Raw genomic sequence first — 15,691 nt, 5'->3', positions numbered from 1 at the left:
GCTTCTTCTGGAGGAGTCTGGGAAAGGGTCACAAATAGTATCTTTTACCTACAGGAAGCAGTCACTGAAGAATTCTGAATAAAGGCACAATCAGGATTTTTAAAAGATCCTTTCTGGGAGCTACTTGTGGAATGATTAGAGGCAAAAAGATTGACCAGAAAACCATGCTGTTCTTATTTTGCTGGAATAAGGAGCTAACTGTGGTCAGAGGCTATTCTTGTCCAAACAGGTCTTCATTAAGTGCCTTCCATCCCTAGGATTTTATGACCATCGTGTTATTTGGTCATAAGCATTTGTTTTGATTTTTCTTGGTGTATCATATTTGCCTTTCTGTAGATTGCTATAATGAGGTACTTATTGAGTTTTTCAGCATGCAGTCATCTTTAAAATTTATTTTATAGATTTTTAAAATTTTTTTGTATTTATTATACTAATCCTTACATAATAAGAACCCCATATCAATTATTCTCTTTCTGGAGGTGTTTTAAACACCATTTTGAATTAGTGTCATTAAATTATTCTTTCATCCATCTTTCATCATTTGTTTTTTGAAATCTCATATAAGGCTTTATCTGTCTGAAAACATTTTTAAGTGGAAAGTAAAGAGGCAGAATATAGAAACTCAAAAAAGAAGAATGTAGGGTTTGAGTGTGATCAAGTCAAACATATTTGTCCTAAAGGGCTATTTTAGCATATAGCGAGACAACATTTAAAACATAATCTATTTTTTTCTATTTAGAGAGCTGGTATGCCACAAAAATGTGGAGTATGTAATGTTATATCAGGCCACTGAAAACTGAACTTGTGTCTGGTCCCAGAAGTTTGAGAGGAATGTACAGGATTAAAAGTTTAAAATAAAAACAGCTAAGATACCAAACTTTTAAAACATTGACCCAGATGATTGGAATTCAGTCAGGAGAACTATCTTTCTTGGAGGAAAGAAAGATACAAAGCACTTTTAGACTTAGGAGAATGGCTTGGTCTACTCAAATGGGTGTGGAATGTTTGTGGTTTCATTTGGAACACATACGTTTCTGATTCTCATGTGGAAATCTCTTAGCTCCCAGGAGATCATGTACTGCAATTTGGGAAGAGATTCCATGTTACTTTTCTCTCTTTCCTTGCTACCTTGACTACCCATTTGCATTTTGAATTATGACTAGTTCTGTTGACTCTCCATCCATCAGTACAACATCCATTTCTAGCCTTACACCACACAAAGTTCTGAGAGGATGTAAAAAACAAATGCTATATTAGATCAAAAAGTGCTAAAAGAACATGGGAAGAAGTGATGGCTCCCAGTTGGAGGTCAGGAAGTATAGAGTATGGAAGTCTTCAGTGGAAAAGAGTCATTGAGGTGGGCCAAAGATAGACACCTTTGCTAAGGCAAAAATATTTTAAAAAAAAAAACATGAAGCATATTAAAATAATAGAAAATGAGTGATTCACATGGAAGTGTCAATAAAAAATAGTGGTGGATAAGACAAAGAGCCTGACCAACTTCTTGAGGAGTTTGAACTTTATTCTCTAGGTGGTAGAAAATAGCACAATCAGCTCTTTTCCACCCCTACTGATAAGGTCTGTCACATCAGCAGCTCTTTAGTGCTTATCTCTCTTGCCAGTTCTGAGATAATAGAAGGAAGAAAAAAAGCACATTTGGAATCTTCTGTTTTCCCATGTCTATAGTTATTTTTGTTTGCTCTAATTTAGAGAAATGGGTAGAAAATGACAACCCATATCTTCCAGGGCCCACATTGGAATGGGCAGAAATAGGTTTATGTTTCTAGTTTTTTATTTATTTACTCCATTCCATTATTTTTTAATTTTTTTTAGTTATACATGGACATAATATCTTTATTTTGTTTATTTATTTTTATGTGGTGCTGAGGCAAGCGCTCTGCCACTGAACCACAACCCCAGCCCTCCATTCCATTCTTAAATTGTTGGTCCTGATTGTATAAATGAGACACAGTCCATGCCCTTGTTGAACAGCCCAGTGGGGAATTCAGATAAGGACTCAAGGCAAGTGATATAAGTGCTTAGAGAGAACAAACACTTCACAGGACATGTCTGAAGTCCCCAGGAAGGAGAGTCCAATTTGGAGGAGTAAAGTTAAGAAACACTCCCCAGAGCAAAATGTTTGAAGATGAGAGGAGGGTTGGGGGTGCAACTCAGTGATAGAATGCCTACCTACCATGTGTGAGGCCCTGGGTTCAATTCCCCCAGCACCAGGGAGAAAATAAGAAGAATAGGAAACTTCCTGGAAGAGGATCAGCATGAGCAAAGACACAAAGCGTAAAGGAAGCATAAAGTAGCGAAGAGTGCTGGAAAACTACAAGCTGAGTTAGGATGCAAGAGGAAATGCTATGAGAGAAACAAGTACATCAGGGCCAGGTCATGCAGGGCTTGCTTTCTGTGCTTGAAGATTTGGATTTGATCTTGAGGGCAGGATTTTTTAAGCAGAGGAGTGCCATGATCAGCTTTGCTATTTTAAAAAAAGATCTCCTAGTAGCTAGAGAGGTGAGAGAATCAAAACAGGAGAGTGACGATAGAAGACTGTCACAATATTCAGGGAAGGATGATCAGGGCCTGAGCTGATGTAATTTACTGCTTCTAACCTTCGTCATGGCACTTTATCCCTGGAAGTTCTAGATCAGCAACTGAAAAACGAGGGCTTGTAACAAAGCATACTTCAATCACCTTGTAAATAAACCATGGTCTAACTTCTCGCATTAGCAGAGGAAGGAAGCCTCTGCATCACAGAAGAAGAGTTCAGTGAATGCCACACCCCCACCTCCTGGATGATATTAAGGGTACAGAAGAATAGGAAGAATAGGAAGATATGATTGAAAGTCAATTCATGGTGGTTTCTAAGAAGGAATTGTTGATTTGCCTTATTGAGATGTAATTTACATGCCATACAATTCACCTTTTTAGAGGATACAATTTAGTGAGTTGTAGTATATTCTTAGAATTTTACAACTATCACCACTGTCTAATTTCAGAACATTTTCATTGCCCCACACAGAAACCCATTACCAGTCACTCCCCTATTTTCTCCTTCTCCCATTCTCTGGTAACCCTTGTCTCTGTCTCTATGGCTTTATAATGAAATCGTACAATATGTAGTCATTTCTGACTGATTTCTTTCAGTTAGCATAATTATTTCAAGGTTCATCCTATCTTATATCAGTACTTCATTCCTCTTCATGGTGGAATACTACTCAGTGGTATGGTTATACCACATTTTGTTTATTCATTCAACAGAAAGTGGACATTAGGATTGTGTCCAGTTTGGGATTATTGTGAATAATGGTGCTATAGACATTCATATACAAATTTTGTATGGACATATTTTCATTTATTTTAGATATATCCATAGAAATAGAAATGCTAGGTCATATGTTGATTCAGTTTATCTTTTTGAGACACGACCAGACTGTTTTCCAAAGTAGCTATACTATTTTAGATTCCTACTAGCAATGTATGAGCTTTTGAATTTTTCCATATCCTCAACAATGGTTGTCTGGATTTTTTATTATAGCAAGCCTAGTGGATGAAAGAGGTGTCATTGTGATCATGTTTTGCATTTACTTAATGAGTATGATACTGAACATCTTCCTATGCATTTATTGGCCATTTGCATATCTTCTTTGGAGCAATATCTGTGCATTTTTTAACCATTCTTAATTGGGCTATTTATCTTTTTGTAAGAGTACTTACTTTATATATTCTGGACCAAATCCTTATCAGATATACAGTTTGAACATAGTTCTCCTGTTCCTTGAATTGTCTTTTTACTTTCTTGAAGGTATCCTTTTAAAAATACACATTTTGAATTTTTAATGACTTTCACTGTTACAATTTTTTTCTTTTGTCACTTATGCTTTAGGCATCATATTTAAGAAAACACTGCCTAACCCAGGGCCACAAAGATTTATTCCTATGTTTTGTCTAAAGAGTTTAATTGGGCTGGGTACATAGCTCTGTGGTCTAGTGTCCATCTAACATGCACAAGATCCTGGGTTCAATCTCCAACACTGCAAATAATAATAATAAAAGAGTTTTATTGTTTAAACTTATATTTAAATCTTTGCTACGTTGAGATTTAAATTTTGTGTATTCTGTGAGAGAGGAGTCCAATTTCAATCTTTTGCATGTGGCCATCCAGGGATTCCAGGATCATTTATTGAAAAGACTGTTCTTTCCCCATGGAATTGTTTTGGCAACCTTGTGAAAAATCAATTGTCCATTAATACAAGAGTTTATTTCTGGCCTTTTAAATCTATTTCACTCGTCTATATTTCTGTGCTTATGTTAGCACCACATAGTCTTGATTATTATAGTTTTGTAATAAGTTTTGAAATTAGAAAGTATGAATTCTCCAACTTTGATCTTTCTCAAGGTATTTTTTGGTACTCTTAACTCCCTTGTATTTCCACACAAATTTTAGGACAAGCCTCTCAATTTATGCAAGAAACCCAGCTGAGATTCTAATAGTTATTACATTAAATCTGTAGATCAATTTGGGAAGTATTCCCACCTTAACAATATCAAGTTATCAAGTTTCTGGTTCATGAACATAAATCAACTGTATAATATTAGTCATTTTAATAATGTGACTAATTTTTAATAACATGATTAATTTCATTTAGTTCTTTTTACATTTTTTTCAACAATGTTTTATAGTTTTCAGTGTATAGTCTTGTTTTGTTAACTTATTCTGAAAGTCTGGGTGTTTTTGTTTGGTTTGGTTTGGTACCAGGGATTGAACCCAAGGCACTTAACAACTGAGCCACATCACTGGCCCTTTTTATATTTTTATTTTGACAACAGGGTCTTGCTAAATTGCTTAGGGCCTCACTAAGTTGCTGGGGCTAGCTTTGAACTGGCAATTCTCCTGCCTCAGTCTCCCAAGTTGCTGGGATTACAGGCATGTGCCACTGTACCTGTATTCTTTTTGATGATACTGCAAATAGAATTGTTTTCTTAATTTCATTTTTGGATTATTCATTGCTAGTATATAGAAATGCAATTAGTTTTTGTACATCAGTCTTGTATTTTGTAATATTGCTGAGCTGGTATATTAATTCTAATAGATTTTGTTTGTTTGTATTTTGTTTTGTGAATTCCTTAGGCTTTTCAGTATACAAGATCTGTGAGTAGATACAGTTTTACTTCATTTTTCCAATCCAGTGTTTTTAATTCTTTCTTCCCTAATTTCCCAGTTAGAAGCTCAAGTACAATGTTAAATACAGATGGTAAGAGCAGAAGTCTTGTCTTATTCCTAATATTAGGGGGAAGTAGCCAGTCTTTTGTCATTAAATATGATGTCAGCTCTTGATATCTGCATCTTTCAAGGTGATCACATGAGGCTTTCCTCCCATTATTCTGTTAGCATTGTGTAGAACATTGGTTAATTTTTCAGATGTTAACCAACCTTGCATTCCTTGAATAAATCCTACCTTGTCATGGTATATAATCCTTTTAAAACATTGCTAGATTCAGTTTGCTAGTATAAAGTAAGGATTTTTCAAACTGTATTCATAAGAGCTATAATCTCTAGTTTTTTTCATTATGTCTTTATCTGGTTTGATTATCTGGGTAGTATTGGCCCCATAGAATTTGAGGTAGGCAGTGTTTTTTTTTTTTTTAAGAGGTTGCAAAGCATTGGTGTTAATACCTCTTTAAACATATGATAGAATATATCAGCCATCTAGTCCTGGGCTTTTCTTTGTGGGAATTTTTAATTTTAGTTATTTGTTTACTTAATTATTTATGTGGTGCTTGGGGTAGAACCCAGGGACCATTGCATGGTAGGCAGGCATTCTACTATTAAGCCAAATCTTCAGCCTAAAAGTTTTAAATTATTAATTTACTTTCTTTCCTTGTTATATGTACATATAGAATTTAATTACTTTTTCACACTAAATATTTTTTAATCATTTAAAATGAAATATTTATTGAGTATTATATTTGCTGAAGGTTTGAGTTCTCATATTCTTTCATGTTTTCTCTATATACATATTTTGTTTATTTATATTTAAAGTAACTCTATTCCTTGTAAAAATATTGCTACATGCAATTGGTAGAGAATGGAGATCCTTGGGTTTGCTGCATGTATTGTGGTAGTTATTTAAACTCTTAAGTATTCTTGAAAAATGTCAAATGTGTGAGAAATATATTATTATTATTATTATTACAATCACAGTTTACATTAGTGCTTACCCTTGATATTTCTTCAAGGACATGATTGTAACAAAACAATCCACTACCCCTATTCTTCATCTGTAGAACTATCCATTGCCTTCTACTCTTGGGTGATCATCAATAGAAGCATGTATTAGCTTCCTAGTGCTGCTATAATGAAGTATCATAAATGGGTTGCTTAAGACAACAGAAATTTATTCTCTGACGATTATGGAGGTTAATAATCTGAAACCAAAGTGTTGTCAGCAGGGCTGTGCACCCTCTGAGACATTGGGTAGAACCCTGGCATCTGATGGTGGCCATCAATCCTAGGCATTCCTTTGCTGGCAGCTGCATCACTCCAGTCTCTGCCTCACTCATCACATGGTATTCTCTGTTTTGTTTTGTTTTGTTTTCTCTGCATACAGGTGGTGTTCTTATTATGTATACATCAGTCATATTGGATTAGACCCCATCCTAATGGTCTCATTTTAACATGATTACTTTAGCAAAGACTTTATTTCTTTTTCTTTTGAACTGAGGATTGAACCCAGGGTTTTTAACCACTGAGTCACATCTCCAGCCCTTTTTATTTTTTATTTTGAAACAGGGTCTCATTAAGTTGCTTAGAGCCTTGCTAAGTTGCTGAGGCTGGTCTCAAACTTGTGATCCTCCTGCCACAGCTTCTTGAGTCACTGGGATAACAGGTGTATACCACTACACCTGGTGGCAAAGATTCTCTTTCTAAATAAGGTCAGGTTCACATGTATCAGGCATTAGAATCTCAACATATCTTTTGGGGGAGACATAATTCAATCCATAACAAGGTATTATGCTCTAACTCTGAGACCTTGAGTACAGGTCTCATTTTAATAACATGACTATAGTTTTTAAGAGCTTTTATGGAAGTTTCATGGTGTATCTGTCTTTAAAAAACAAGTCCTTTTTACATTTTACAATAAGCCCTGAAGATATCTTCAAACCCACACATGGGATTTATCCTTATGTTGGAAATTAAGCAGAGATGATATGAATTGGATTATGTGCCCCCCGCCCCACAAAAACGGGTTATATTTAGGTCCTAAATCCTGGTACCTGTAAACATGATCTCATTTGGAAATAGAGTGTTGGTGTAATCAAGTTAAGATGAGGTTATTAGGGTGGGCTCTGATCCAACTGTTGTCCACATAAGAGAAAAAAAAATCACATGAACACAAGAGACAAAACAGAATGAACACCGTGTGATGATCTATAACTAGGGCTCATAAAAGATTTTCAAAAGCAGCATCTCTCAAATCACAATGTATATGCCCCCGAAATAAAAAGTCACATAAAAGTTTGTGAGTGACTATTTCAAATAGCAGGTAACTGCTCCTGTGCTGTTCCTGACCATAATCACAGGAATCTTTACATAGACCAGTTTAAACAATGTCAAAAGCCATCTCTGCAGTGAAATAAAATAATAAGGCTTATGCAATCATATTCATGTATTGGAAAATACTATGCATATAACCTGTTGTATACATATATGTAGATGTATAATGGTAAGTACTATGTACACTATAAATTGGAACAATGTTTAAAAAAAAAAAAAACAGGATAGCATCTTTTGAGCCCCTGTCTGGTGGTCCCATTGCTAGTTTCATTTCTATTTTCAATAATGCTCCTAAGTATTTTCTTGATCCACAAATGCTATCATCTTTATTCTGTCACAATGCAAGTGTTTTTGAATGTCTGTGATTCTTTAGTATTGTGGAGTAGTGAATTATAGCATTCTTGGGGGCAGGACTAGAGAATCTGAATTATTTTTTAAATATTTTTTAGTTGTAGTTGGACACAATACCTTTATTTATTTATTTTATTTTTATGTGATGCTGAGGATCGAACCCAGGGCCTCATACATGCGAGGTGAGCGCTCTACTGCTGAGCCACAACCCCAGACTCTGGATTATTTTTTTGAAAAGAAAGCCCATCACGCAAACTACTGCCCTGTTCCTGTAGCAGAGAAATGCTGAGACATTCATACTTGTTACTCCCACCAAGTCTTAGACTCATGCCTTCAATGTTCAGGTGTGTGTTCTTCAGTTGCTTTCCATTTTGAATGAAAGCATTGGATAATTCTTACATCCCCTGTGGCTACCTCACTCATTTCTACTCAAGTTTCAATTATGAAACAAATCTGGAAAATTTGCTTAATTATTCTCTTTTCTTTTTTCTTTTGAAATAACACAGGGCAATCTAGAGCAGCCATGATACCTCCCAAGCATCCTCGGCAGCCCAAGGGAGCTTTGGATGATGCCATTTCCTTTGGAGGGAAAACAGACCCAGAAGCACCAAATGCTTCCCAACCCACACCACCCCCACTGCCAAAGAAAATGATCATAAGAGCTAATACAGAGCCAATCTCCAAAGACATCCAGAAATCCATGGAAAGTAGTCTTTGTGTCATGGCCAATCCCACCTATGATATTGACCCGAACTGGGATGCTAGCAGTGCTGGTTCCTCCATCAGCTATGAACTCAAAGGACTGGACATTGAGTCTTATGACTCCTTGGAGAGGCCTCTGCACAAGGAGCGACCTGTCCCTTCCGCAGCAAACAGCATTTCCAGCTTAACCACTCTCAGTATTAAGGACAGATTTTCCAACAGCATGGAGTCCCTGTCCAGCCGACGTGGTCCCTCTTGCAGACAGAGTCGAGGCATGCAGAAGCCACAGAGACAAGCACTTTATCGAGGACTTGAAAATCGGGAGGAAGTAGTGGGTAAAATTCGAAGCCTTCATACAGATGCCTTGAAGAAACTGGCTATTAAATGTGAAGACCTCTTTATGGCTGGACAGAAAGACCAGCTCCGTTTTGGGGTGGACAGCTGGTCAGACTTTAGGCTAACCAGTGACAAGCCATGTTGTGAAGCAGGTGATGCAGTTTACTACACTGCCTCCTATGCAAAAGATCCACTTAGTAACTATGCAGTTAAGGTAAGAAAGTATTATAAATCTCATTTTAATCTTAGCCAAAACTATTATTGGGAGGGAACTATTCTTCTTCCCTTTCTTTCCTCTAATTCCTGTTTTCCACAAAAGTCACTGCACATCTGTCTTACAGAGGATGCTCTTTTTTTTAAACTTTTTATTGGTGCTTTATAATTATACATAACAGTGAGATTTGTTAAATATTTATACATGCACACAATATAACAATATAATTTGGTCAGGTTCATCCCCAGTACCTCCTTTTTCCCTCCCACAGGGAGGCTTATTTATTATTTAGAAGAGAAAACAGACAAGTAAAGAGATACTGCATGCTAAGTTAGAGGTAAACAAGAATTTTTGTGGGAACCTTGGAAGGACTCAGACTCTCAAAGGCAGAGAAATCTTCTTAAAGGAAAGAGTCCTTGAGCTGTAACTGCTTGAGGTAGCTACCTATAAAAATGAAGTCTGCTGTGTGCCTTCTACTCCATGTTTCTGTCTTTATTCCCTACCAAGAGACCTTTGTCTACCTCAGCTCTATAATTCCTCAGCTTGCCAGAGAAACGTTTTTATTGAGGAAGATAACTGATATTTGTTACTGTTTCATGAACTTTGTTTTATAATATTTACATCAAATTTATGAGGTTAAGATCTTTTTTCCATTTGATACACAAAGAAAATGGAGCTGAGAGAGGTAAACTAACTTGCTTAAGGTCACACAGCTAGCTAATAGAGCTGGAAATTTTTTTAATTTTTTTATTTGTTATAATTAGTTGTACATGACAGTAGAATACATTTATGCACTTTGATATATCATACTAGATGGAATATAATTTCTCATTTTTTGAGGGTATATGTTGCAGAATCATATTGGTCATGCAGTCACATATATACATACAGTCTATTTCATTCTACTGTCTTTCCTATCCCCACATCCCCTCCCCTCCCCTCCTATCACTTCTTCTACCTAATCTAAGGTAATGCTATTCTTCCCTGGTGCCCCCACCCCCGTCCTGCCTTATTGTGAATTAGCATCCACATATTAGAGAAAACATTTAGTCTTTGGTTTTGTGGGGATTGGCTTATTTCGCTTAGCATAGTCTCCAACTCCAACCATTTACTGGCAAATGCCATAATTTTACTCTTCTTTAAAGCTGAATAATATTCCATTGAGCATATATACCACATTTTCTTTATCCATTCATCTATTGATGGACACCTAGGTTGGTTTCATAGTCTAGCTATTGTGAATTGAGCTGCTATAAACATTGATGTGGCTGCATCACTATAGTATGCTGATTTTAAGTCCTTTGGTATAAACCAAGGAGTGTTGGAATTTTTCTTTTCTCTTTTTTTCCCCCTTTATCTTTATTTATTTATTTTTATGTGGTGCTGAGGATAGAACCCAGTGCCTCACACGTGCGAGGCAGGCGCTCTTCCACTGAGCTACAGTCCCACCCCGAATTTTTCTTTTTTAAAAGGCTCTTTTTTAAAAAAAAAATAAATAAGGTATTGTATTTTTTATACCTTTAGTTTATTTTTTTTTTATTTTTATGTGGTGCTGAGGATCAAACCCAGGGCTTCACACATACTAAGCAAATGCTCTACCACTGAGTTATAGCCACAGCCCCAGTACAGCTGGAATTTAAACACAGATAATCTTGCCTTTATAGCCTGTACTTCTTCCATTGTGTCACTTATTTCTTTCTTACATGTATACCACCCATTTCAGACAATCCACTGCTTCAAGATGTCCAGAATGCTTGACATCAAGAATTCTTGCCTAGTTACATTCACTGTAACACTAAGCCATGTTTTGTCACTATCACTATAATAAACATGACATGGCCTATGATCCTGGCTCTGCCATTTGGTATCTTTGTCAATAATAGTACCTATCATATGGAGCTATTGTTTGGTTAGAAGAGAACAAAATGTCCCTGATGAGTAGTCATTTCTTTCATTACCATTAGCTTCTTCCCTACTTCAAGAGAGTAACAGTCTTTGGTCCTCAATTTCCTCTTTTTTTTTTTAGATATTTATGATAATAATCCCTATGGGGTTGAGGAAGGATCAAGTGAGATAATGAAGGTGAAAGGTTTTGAAAAACACAAAGCTCTATGTAAAATTAAGGTAATAGTCTCCATTCCGTAGTTCCTTTTTATTGATTCTATTCACTGGTTCAAAGCCATCTAACTGGCTTTTACATGTTAATTTGGCTTAGAAAGTCCAGATGGTATCTTGGTAAATTAATGGATAAGGTAAACAATTGACCTTACCTATCTATCAAGACAGAACATACATTTGGACCAGATCCTCAGTTGGCTGCTCTCCACACTTGCAGCATCTATACCTATTGACCATCTTGTGGTGCTAGCAGTGACCCTGTGGGGTCCAGCCTATACTTTTAAAATTAAACCACAGGGAAAACTTCAGAGAAGGAATCTTGCTCCTGTTAATTTATTACTATTGAGTCTAAAAGGCATTTCGAGATTCTGTGTAGCACTCAAGAGGTGTTATATCAATTGGGGTTATGGTGCCTTATCTACCTTGAGTCTTTATTGCTACAAGATCACCGGTGCAGAATGAGTACCTATTTCAGAAAGGGGCACTGAACTATCTGTTCTTTCAAAACAATTGAGAAGTAGGGCTTGACTAACTTTATGTATTATTGCCATGCAATCTTGTCTCTTTCCTAAATCAATGGTCTGGTATTGATTTCTTTGCTTGTAATGATGCAAAAGCAATCTCGAAAGAACAGGTGGCAAGTGATTATATACTGGGAGTTGCTGGCAGGTTCGAGAAAGGATGTTTTACACTAAATGCTGAATATAAATGTCTCTTTGAAGACCCTCTGTGTGTTTCTAGAGGTACCAGATTTACTGTACAGTCTTAGAGTAATAAACTATGAGGATGCTGAGAACCCTCTTTTGCAGAGATAAGCAAAAGAGACCAGCAATCAGCTCATATGAAACAACTGTTTCTCCTGATTGCCTTCTTTTTTTTAAGATTTTTTTTTTTTAGTTACACATGGGCACAATATCTTTATTTTGTTTATTTATTTTTATGTGGTGCTGAGGATCGAACCCAGGGTCTCACACGTGCGAGGCGAGTGCTCTACTGATGAGCCACAACCCCAGCCCCTGGGTGCCTTCTTAAAATATCCCTTCCCATATTACTGGAAATTAGAATAGGCTAATAGGTGTGACTCTCTCTTAAAATGTTGGCAAAAGGAAGTCAGTGTTGGAATTTAGCAATCTGAAAGTCAAAGGATACTACCCTACCCCTACCAATCCACTGCAGTCACAGAGTACAAAAATCTTTATTTTGTGCATAATCTAGTTTGCTCCGGCTGCCATAACAATACCATAAACTGGATGGCTTAAGCTACAGAAATGAATTTTCTCATATTTCTGTAGGCTGAAAAGTCTGAGATCAAGGTTCCAACTTATTTCTTTTCAGGTGAGGGCTCTTCCTGGCTTATAGATAGCCGCTTTCTCTCTGTCTTCACATGATTGGGAGACAGCAAGAGGAAATGAATGTTCTTACTCTTGTATCTCTTCTTTTAAGGACACCAGTTCTATTGTGGCTAGGCCTATGTTAGTCACCTTTTTCACTGTTGTGACTAAAAGACCTGACAAGAACAATTAGAGGAAGAAAAGTTTGTTTTGGGGTTCATGGTTTCAGAAGTCTCCATTCATAGATGGCTGACTCCATTCCTTAGGGCCTGAGGTAAGGCAAGACATCATAGCGGAAGAGTGGCAGAGGACAGCAGCTGGGGACATGCCACCAGGAAGCAGAGAGAGAGAGAGAGCACTCCACTCTTCAGGGACAGAATATATACCCCAAAGGCACAACCCCAGTGACCCACCTCCTCCAGCTACACCCTACCTGCCTATAGTTACCACCCAGCTAATACCTATCAGGAGCTGGATGCACTGATTAGGCTATAGCTTTCATAACCCAATCATTTTACCTCTAAATTTTCTTGCATTATCTCACACATGAGCTTTTGGAGGACGCCTCATATCTAAAACATAACAAGGCCCTAACCTTAGGACCTCATTTAACCTTAATTACCACTTTGTAGGCCCTATCTCCAGGTACAGTCACATTGAGGTTTAGAGCTTCAACATATGAATTGGAGTTGGGGGACAAATATAGTCCATCACATTCTGTCCTCCACCCTCTCAAATTCATGCAAATACATATTTTCATATACAGAACACATTCCAACAACCTCAAAAGTCTTATTTCAGAATTAATTCTAAAATTCCAGTCATGGTGTTGACATTCGCATTCCAAAAGGGAAAAATCAGAGGATGGAAAGAAGGAGTGGTGGATCCCAAAAACTCAAAATCTAGCAAGTCAATTTCCATTCAACCTTAAGACTGGAGAATAATCCTCCTTGGTTTGTACTCTTGGTCCAGTGTGGTGGCACCATCAGCCCTGTGGCTCTGCAAGGTGGCTCCACCCCTGAGATGCTGCTCACAATCATCCTGGCCCTCTAAATCTAGAGAAGCAGCCTCACCTTTGAAGCCCAAGAGGGAACAGGCTTGCCCACTGGACCTGTGGTGGGAAGAGCAACCTGATGTCTCTATCACTTTTGGGTCATTCTTCCCTTTCCCTGAAGAATAGTACATGTTCACAGCCAAGCAGCTAGCTCCATGGTGCAATCCTACAGAATTCAAGGAGTCTGGCAGCCTTCTTTCATTCCATTCTACTTTCTCCTCTTGGCTTAAACTAGCAGTGTCTTTTCTAATATAATGCCATACCTATTCCTGGCTTCTGCTGAAATGGCTGGTTAAATCTGTGAGTCTCACTCATAATCTTTATATCAAATGGTCATTTGGCCACACTTTTAGTATTCTGTAAAGAATGAGCTTTCAGAGCTGGGGTTGTGGCACAATGGTAGAGCGCTTGCCTAGCATATGTGAGGCACGGGGTTCGATTCTCAGCACCACATACAAATAAATGAATAATACATCTTCAAGTTCTGGTTCTTTTTTTCTTAATAATTCCTTCTCCCATTCATCTTTCTTCTTTCCCATTTTACTATAAGCTGTCAGGAGGAATCAAACTACTTCAACACTTGTCTTAGAAATCTCCTTAGCCAAAAATCCAGTTTTGTCTCTTACAAGTTCTGTCTTTCACAAAACACTATTTCACTGTTGGCCAAGTTCTTTCCCTCTTCATAAAAGCAGTCACCTTTTTTCCAGTTCCTCATTTCCATCAGAGACCTCACCAGAATTGCTTTAACATCCATATTTATAGCAACTATCTGCTCACAGTTATCTAGGCTTTATTTAACATGCATCTCAGAATTCTTCCAGGCTCTTACCACTACCAAGGCTGCTTCTACATTTTTTAATTTTTCTCAGTATCAAAATCCCAGTCTTAGTCTGCTCAGGCTACCTTTTAAAAGTACCATACACTGGATAACTTAAACCCCAAATGTATCCTCTCATGTTCTGGAGGCTGTAAAGCCCAAGATCATCAAAGTTATGGCTAAATGAGTTACTGGTGAGGACTCCCTTCCTAGCTTACAGATGCCACATTTTCATTGCATCCTGACATTACAGAGACAGCAAGCAGCTCTCTGGTGTCTCTTCTTACGCCAACACTATTCCTGTCATATCAGGGTTCCACTCATTGACCTTATTTAGCCTTAATTACCTCCTTACTGATCCTGTCTCCAAATGCTGTCATATTGGAGATTAGAGCTTCAATATAGGAATGGGGGCAAGGAGAAAAACAGTTCAATCCACATTAAGTGTTGTATTCATTATAAAGGAAGTGGTTTTAACTCAGGACTTTTCCTAGATTTGAAAGTTTTCCTGTTTATTCTAGTTTTTATTTGACAGGAATAGCTTTGTTATTTGTATTGGTCTTAAACTGAAAGGCATTAAAGAACAGAATAAAGAGCATTGGAGTCATCTGACTTAGGATCAAGTTCTAAATCCCTCTCTATATTCTTAACACAGGTTATGTAACTTCTCTGAATTTTCACATCAGTGGAAACTGACTGCCCTACCTACCTAATAAGACTGTTATAATGCACATGGTTATGTAGTAAAACTGCTTTTATAAGCTAAAGTACATGAAAATATAATAATATATTCTTATTATTAACAATAATGGAAAATTACTGTTCCACATTCTATAGTTCACTATTATTCTTTAATATTGGGCATTAGCCTGAGCATATTTAGATAGGTTCTACACTTATTTTCTTTCTTATTACTTCAAAGATGTAAACATCTTTTCTTCTTAAAATTATGAGAAAAGACTACAAAATGTAACAGCCTCAAGGATTTCAGTACAGCCAAAAATTGGAAACAAATTAAGTATTTGATATTAAGGAAACAATTTAATAAATTGTAGCACATCAGCCCAATGGAATGTTTGTATCCATTAAAAGTGGTAATTATGAAGACTATATAAAATGAAAAATGTTTGTTGTAAAATGTCATAGAGCACCAAATAATATGATCATAACTTTTAAAAATTAACCCACAAAATGGTAATATGCA

The 15,691-nt window shown here is 36.9% G+C and overlaps 1 protein-coding gene across 12 annotated transcripts in view; it reads left to right on the top strand.

Annotated features, from left to right (window-relative positions):
* Positions 1–15,691, top strand: part of Peak1 (pseudopodium enriched atypical kinase 1) — a 273,181-nt gene that overhangs the window by 238,644 nt on the left and 18,846 nt on the right. For all 12 annotated transcript variants that reach the window (XM_046427924.2, XM_046427921.2, XM_046427922.2 and 9 more), the window contains one exon: positions 8,422–9,167. In XM_046427924.2, coding sequence (XP_046283880.1) covers positions 8,422–9,167 — 746 coding nt within the window. The remainder of the gene's footprint in view (positions 1–8,421; positions 9,168–15,691) is intronic.

This window comes from Marmota monax, unplaced genomic scaffold (assembly GCF_021218885.2).
Source record: "Marmota monax isolate L192 unplaced genomic scaffold, Marmota_monax_Labrador192_F-V1.1 WCK01_AAM20220418_F8-fsc00111, whole genome shotgun sequence".
Taxonomy (NCBI): domain Eukaryota; kingdom Metazoa; phylum Chordata; class Mammalia; order Rodentia; family Sciuridae; genus Marmota; species Marmota monax.
This window is presented reverse-complemented; position numbering and strand designations above follow the sequence as displayed.